Source organism: Cololabis saira, chromosome 10 (genome assembly GCF_033807715.1).
Source record: "Cololabis saira isolate AMF1-May2022 chromosome 10, fColSai1.1, whole genome shotgun sequence".
NCBI classification, from domain to species: domain Eukaryota; kingdom Metazoa; phylum Chordata; class Actinopteri; order Beloniformes; family Belonidae; genus Cololabis; species Cololabis saira.
The window spans coordinates 13,732,271-13,739,600 of record NC_084596.1 but is presented as its reverse complement, the minus strand read 5'-3'; the positions used below and the strand labels follow the sequence as shown (position 1 = coordinate 13,739,600).

General features: G+C 38.2%; 1 protein-coding gene across 1 annotated transcript in view; it reads right to left on the bottom strand.

Moving 5' to 3' along the window:
- The window catches only part of LOC133452443 (collagen alpha-1(XI) chain-like), a 129,155-nt gene continuing 121,825 nt past the window's right edge, over nucleotides 1–7,330 (bottom strand). The window contains exons 60-68 of the mRNA XM_061731751.1: nucleotides 6,772–6,825; nucleotides 6,649–6,684; nucleotides 6,478–6,531; nucleotides 5,189–5,447; nucleotides 4,895–5,007; nucleotides 4,586–4,654; nucleotides 3,076–3,309; nucleotides 1,431–1,617; nucleotides 1–1,340 (exon numbers count right to left, since the gene is read on the bottom strand). Of these exons, the coding sequence (XP_061587735.1) occupies nucleotides 1,471–1,617; nucleotides 3,076–3,309; nucleotides 4,586–4,654; nucleotides 4,895–5,007; nucleotides 5,189–5,447; nucleotides 6,478–6,531; nucleotides 6,649–6,684; nucleotides 6,772–6,825 (966 nt within the window). The 3' untranslated portion in view covers nucleotides 1–1,340; nucleotides 1,431–1,470. The remainder of the gene's footprint in view (nucleotides 1,341–1,430; nucleotides 1,618–3,075; nucleotides 3,310–4,585; nucleotides 4,655–4,894; nucleotides 5,008–5,188; nucleotides 5,448–6,477; nucleotides 6,532–6,648; nucleotides 6,685–6,771; nucleotides 6,826–7,330) is intronic.

Genomic DNA, 7,330 nt, shown 5'->3' with positions numbered 1-7,330 from the left:
TGCACTTGGCAAAGCACCAAAAATTTATTTCACTTGTACATGAGTTGTACACATACTGTAATTACACAGGTTTGAAAGCGGTCTCAAGTCTTGGCTATCATAGCTTCAAGCTAAGGAAGTGGAGATGCAAACAGATCTTATTTAATGTCAAATCTGAGAAAAGTAAAGGTGAAAGTCAATCAAAAGGAACCCAAATAGTCGTCCTAATCAAAGATGATATGTATCAGGAAGCGCAGAATCACAAGAAAGAGCAAGAAGGAACTGGTTTTCTGCCCTCAAACAGCCAACAATACAGACATTCAACCCAACATTTTTTAGAACCCAGTTTTAATATTTTTGAATGAACAATTCAAAGCACGAGAAAAAAACATTTTGTTCATTGTTACAAAGAAAATATCTACAGGGCCTGTTTCTGATTTCACAAAAAAAAAAAATACTAGGCAATTTTGAACCATGTAAGACTGGTTTTCCGGAGTCGTAAACGACCAAATTTTTGTCTATGTTCGAGAGAACATGGTTGTAGAGAAAAAAATGTCAACAATTTTCAAAGAAACTGAGGTATAACAGCTACCTAGAAGAATAAGCCTTTTCTCTGAATATTTATATTACTATCTCATTATGGCTTGATTTCCTCGTGGGTATACTAACTGGTATGTCATGACAAAAAATACAAAATGTTTTTGGAGTAAGGGCTGGTGTTCAAGGTCTTTTTAATTTCCTATAAGTCAAATAATGAAACTTATTATTTACAAAAGGATTATTTCATATTCAAAATTGAGGTGTTTGTCAAATGTATGTTTTCAAGAGACATATTTCTCAACAAATGTGTTCTTAAGAGACATTAAATATATCCAGAGGATTTATTCTAGCACAGTTTACCAGATGTTTAATCAAACTTTCAGAGCCAACATGCAAAATTTGAGAGTGGATTTGGAGAGGAACATTATTACACAAAATAATAATAATAATATTAATTACAGTTTTATCAAAAAGCACTTTCTGTAGCACCTTGAGAGTTTTGTGATTCTGCACAAAAGAAACTCTGTGGATGAATTCAGAGCGGCACTTGGAGCATCCAGAGAGCGAGGCATGATGGGAACGGGAAGGGGAGTACAAGGGAGGATGCTACTCGAGGTGAGTGGATCCGCTCTCTGTTGCTGAAAGTGCGTCACTGTCCACCACGGCGTGAAATGTCCTTTTCCTGATGTCACTCCCATTACAAGGTAAAGTCATGTGATTCTGGCCCTACAAGGGCGAGGAGGAGTTTTCCCCTTGTCAGCACTTTCATGACAGGGCCTGGGGGCACGCTGCTGCTTCTTCTCCGGGTTTGAGTTGATCTTCTTTGCAACAAAAGAAAACACAGGTTTTTGCTTCATGGGGGAGAGAAGGCGACGGTTGTAAAATCTCAGCGTGTGGGTGTAAATATATACCCTCTTGACCCTGTCCTTCAGCGGCGGAGTCGGGGCGTGTCTAGCCGAGGAAACAGACAGGGCCGACCTCAAAGCCAAACCTCTGGTTGGAGTCCCCAAAGTCATTCAGCATGACGTCAAGTATGGGCAACTGGTCAATACGGGGAGTGTTGATTTCCATCACAGTCCTTGAATAGCCCTGCTTCAGCTGCAAACAGAAAGGGTGCAAAAAAAAGATAGATTTGTTAATATGGTCCAAATAAAGTTTGAGCTAAATTTACAGCAAATAATAAGTGATCCATAAAAACCAGAGGTGTCAAAAGTATTCACATTCATTACTCAGGTAGAAGTATAGATACTAGAGTTTAAAAATACTCCTGTAGAAGGTGAAGTATCAACTCAAGTTTTTTACTCAAGTAAAAGTATAAAAGTATTGGTTTCAAAACTACTTAAAGTATAAAAGTAAAAGTAATGTAAGGGGGAAAAAAGCCATTGAAAATGAATGCATCTTAGTATAATGCAAATATATTAAAGAACCATATATGTGTACTATTGAGCATTAACATGTGATTCAGAGAGCAGGAGATATGATGACTAGTTGCCTATAAGTATTGTAATGGTGCAAAAAGTCAAACTTCAGAGGCATGTTATCATTTATCCTAACCTTTATTGGAATGTACATCCAAGTTTAGTTGCAGGAATCTGAGGGAACGGATGTAAGAACAAAACTGGACAAGAACATCTGAAACAACCACAACCAAATTCACTCTATCTGGATGGAGCAATTTAACTGGATAGTTTTTTTTTAAAGGCCGAAATGAAATAGAGTAACGAGGCTGTTTTTAAAATGTAAGGAGTAAAAAGTACAGATAATTGGGAGTAAAAGTAAAAAGTCGTCTAAAAAATAATTACTCCAGGGAAGTATAGATAACCAAAATTTCTACTTAAGTAAGGTAACAAAGTATTTGTACTTTGTTACTTGACACCTCTGATATTAAGTGATCCATAAAAACACCTTTTTTCATTTTAAGGTACTTTGAGGACAAAAACTATGAGGCAGAAAGAAGGAGGAGAAAGAAAGACATGCAGGACAGTATTTGATAGATTGCATCTTCAGGGAGCAGAGATCTGACGGCATCGCTATTGAATGCTGATTAGCTGACTGACAGAGAAGTCATCTGTTATGATAAGCACACATTTCAAGTCATTTATCAACTTAAAACATCATATTATGGTCATTTCTGTCCCAAAACAACAGTAAAAGACATATTACCTTTAGTTGCACTGCTAAAACTGAGCTGATTTAACAATATCAGACTCATTCTCTGGGTTTTTGGTGAATCAGCAGCAGCTACAGATCTCAACTCAACAGATTGTGGGAATGACCTTAAATGCAACCACAGGAAGTAAGTAGTTCCACATAGTCAAAGGCAAAGTTATCTTTATAATAACTCTGAAATGTTCTGATTTACGTGTAGATTCAGTCATGGTCTTTACCTACTATTTAAGTCTCTCTTTCCATTCAACTTATGCTTGACTGCACTGTAAGTACAAGCAATCTAAACACTTCTTAGCACTTCCCTAACTGTTGACATTTGTGGAGATTTAAGGGATTTCGAAAAAGAAAGTTTAATTGCAAATCAGAAAGCTGAACGTCGGTGTTTACCGAGCAGCCGTCCATGAGCGGCTTGATGAACGCATTGTTGTCGTAAGACATTTCCTCATCGTTGGAGCCCAGGAAGCGCAGCGCCTTGTCGTAGTTGTCGGCCTTGGCGTCGTACCAGCCCACAGACTGATGGCAAATGTAGGTGAAGTTCTGCCGAGCGGAGGAGCTCAGGAGCTTCAGGAAGGTCATCTGGACTGAGTTGATGCTGTTTCCTCCCACGTCCACGTAGCTCAACTGAGGGAAGATGGAGGAAGATTAAAAAGGAACAGTGTCAAAAGCAGATTACAGAAACAATAAAGCAACTATGGTAATGGGAGAAGAATGACGGCAGTGGAGGTGGAAAGAGAAATAAGGAGCACATATGGAGAAGATAGTCTGACAATAAGGATATTAGGGGTGTAACGATAAACTAATCTCACGATACGGTACGATACACGATATTGAGGTCATGATAACGATACGATATTGTAGCAGTATTTTTTTAACAACCTTGAATGAGGAACATATGACTGGAAAAAATTGTCTTTTATTTGAAAGACACAAAATACAAAACAATACTGTGTGTTTGCCCTATTGTTACAGTTTGTAATGCTTTATAACTATTTAAGTTTTAAAGAGAAAGCCAGGCCAACCATTTTCCACAAACTGAACTAAAAGTAAATGTCAGGTTTGCATTATGATCTTCAGTTTCATACAAGAAAAAATATTTAGCCACAAACTGAATAGTTTCTCTCATGTATGATTTGACTTTTTTCTTTTCCAGAAATGTAACAACTAAAATTATATAAATAAATAGAAGTAAATAAATATATACAATTTTACATCATAAAAAGATTGATTCATGCTCACCTTATAAGTGTAAGAGGAGATTTATTTTTGTTAAGAAAGTTATTTTGGTAATTCAGGGTTATTTTATAAATATATTCTTTATATTCTGATGTAAATCAGGGACTATAATGACACTAGTCAGTTTATCTGTAGTTGTTAATATGTTTTAGATTTGGCGGAGTGATACAGCACTAGGTGCTGTGTTGATGTTCTAAAATCCTACACTGTTGAACGGACAGTAAAGTACTCTCGAACTCGGCAGAAGTTTTCCCCGTGTTTATCCTACTCACGACCCAAAAATGTTTAATTTAATAAGGTAAGGCTTAACTCTACACCAGACTTACATCAGTAAAGGTTCAGAGCTCAAAACGGGACCGCAAAACGGTATTAGTTTCTTCTGAGCGGAGGAAGATTCTGGTCCGCGGGTCGAGGCGCGGTCAGATGCGCCTTAGTAGTCAACACAATAGATTAATATTAATAACCCAATATCGCGATACACTTTGTCACCTCCACGACACGTATTGTGAGGTTTTTGTATCGCGAAATTTCGTGGCACGATATATTGTTACACCCCTAAAGGATATCTACTTAAATGAGAAATCATAATGAAGGAGCAACACAATACCTAAAAATAATGACTATCCACTAAAAAGAAAACAAAGAGTTGTGTGGGTATACTCACGATTTTTCCACGTTTAAATTCACTGAACCATGAACCTGGAGATTCCTTTGGCCAGTTGGATATTCTTACCTAGAATTTAAAACCCAGAAGATAAAGAATCAACAATAATAGAAAAAGAAAAATCTCAGAAATTATTTACATGGTAAGGCTTTTTTTAAGAAAAACCTTTTGTAAATGTGAATAAATCCATGTGTGTGGTTTGCAGGTCATAGACCATTCTTATACACAACTCTGCAGTGTGGACATTTAAAATTACAATAACGATCCGACGCGGTTTAAAGCCAAGTGTCAATAACGCCGGCTCCTTACTCCTGAGGATTTCTTGTCTGGGTGGATGCATGTCTCTCCTCCTGCTGTGAAGTTACAGATCACTTTGATGGCGTCTCCAAGGCAGCCCTGGTTTGGATCGATCCAGTATTCACCTGAGACAGACACCGACCCATTAGACACAGCCAAGTCAGAGTGCTAAGAACCTTTAAGGAAGTTTAATGTTCTGTTGGTAATATCACCAAGAACGTGCACACACGTATATAAACACATAAACTACTACTGCTGAATCCTGCCTCAGTGGTAAAACTATGAGGGGTGTTCCTTCCACCGTACCGTCGGGGTAGTCGGGCTGGCTGAGGTGCAGGTCATTGCAGGTCCTGGCCGGGTTGTCCTCGGTGCCCATGGGGAATTTCATGCGCTCAATGTCCTGTTTGAGGTTGTTAAGTGACCCGAAGACATCCTCCATCCCCTCCATGGCCACACTATCACCGTAGTCAGACATGGCCTCGTCTCCCTGCACGTCAGTGTGCCGCCTGGTCTTCCTGCCGGGCTGCTGGATGGGCAGCGGCTGGATGATGTCTCCGGGAGGACCCTGCAGGACGCAAGTTACAAGTTAAAGCACCTCATTTCTACTGCTCCTACATTCTTGTCCATGCAGACTAGGCCTGGGTGATATTTTACCGTTCACGATATACCGTCCAAAAAAATTCCCCACGGTAAGAATTTGTCATCTCGCGGTAAAAATTATAAAAAGAAAAAAAGAAAGAAAGAAATTAGCCAGAAAGAAAGAAAGAGAAAGAAATGACCCAGAAAGAAAGAAAGAAATGAGCCAGAAAGAAAGAAAGAAATGAGCCAGAAAGAAAGAAAGAAAGAAAGAAATGAGCCAGAAAGAAAGAAAGAAATGAGCCAGAAAGAAAGAAAGAAAGAAATTAGCCAGAAAGAAAGAAAGAGAAAGAAATGAGCCAGAAAGAAAGAAAGAAATTAGCCAGAAAGAAAGAAAGAGAAAGAAATGAGCCAGAAAGAAAGAAAGAAAGAAAGAAAGAAAGAAAGAAAGAAAGAAAGAGAAAGAAATGAGCCAGAAAGAAAGAAAGAAAGAAAGAGAAAGAAATGAGCCAGAAAGAAAGAAAGAAATGAGCCAGAAAGAAAGAAAGAAATTAGCCAGAAAGAAAGAAAGAAAGAAAGAAAGAAAGAAAGAAAGAAAGAAAGGATAAATTCCCGTTGATACGTGTTTGTGTAACAAACATGGCGGATCTGAGTCATTCCAGTTTTGCAGTACAGGTGTAACTCATTTAATTGGTTTTTATTAATTCAATATAATTGGTGTAGTTTAGTAGCATTTAGTATTCTTTTAGAGCAGTGATTTGGGGGCTCCAAAGACTGAATGTGGTGATAGATTTATAGTTACAAAGGTGGAGTTGAATTGGTATTTTTTTTATCGTCATTTTTATCGTTATCGGGATAAATGCCAGAAATGATCGTGATCACAATTGATATCACTGTGAATCAGCTAATTAATAGTTCATAATTGTACTGGTGATGGGCTCTGATATAGTGACGGCATGACTTTAGACTGAGCCCAAAAACTTTTATTTTAAATTGAATGCAATAAATATAAAGCTTACAGGTGGTCCAGGTGGCCCGATCAGTCCAGAGTCTCCCTTCTGGCCAGATGTACCCTGAAAGAAAACAACGTGTCATAGATGTGAGAAAATGAAACAAACATGCCTCAAACATCTACTGTAGTGGCACGTAATGCCACCTGAATGCTGAAATGGTAGAAGAAAATGACTTACAGATGACCCCTTGGATCCCTTTTGTCCTTGAGCTCCCTGGTGACACATAAGACAGCATTAAGAAATGAAGAAAAGCTTGGAAACAAAAGGTGGATGAACATTTAAATAAGAACAAGAACTTACAGGAATTCCAGGAGGACCAGGAGGGCCGAGAGGACCGTGTCCGCCGCCAAGGCCCTTGTGAAACACAGATGAAGTTAAACTCCAGGAAGTAAACACGAATCTAGGATTATATTTAACACTGGCTTTATCCAAAAATATTTACCGTATTTTCTGGACTATAAGCAGCTACCTTTTTCATAGGTTTTGAACCATGCAGCTTATACAAAGGTGCTAGAGCTGTTCTGTGGATTTTTCTTCAACCGCTAGGGGGCGCTCTAACCGGAATTAGAATCAAAACTAAGACAAAATAAATGCAAAGAAGAATACGCTACTTCTTTTTTATCAGATAGAAGTAGGTAGAAGCAAAGTTGCAAAGTTGCTGCCGTGTTAAAAGACACTGTTAGGAAAGGATCTATTTAGGTACATGTAGTACATCATGTACATAATTTACAGTTCAAAATCATTCTGTACATGTAGTAAATAGAGCGGATGCAGCTTGTATGCAGGTGCGGCTTGTATATCTTTTTTTATTTTATTTTATTTTTTTAAATAGAGCGGATGCGGCTTATATACAGGTGCG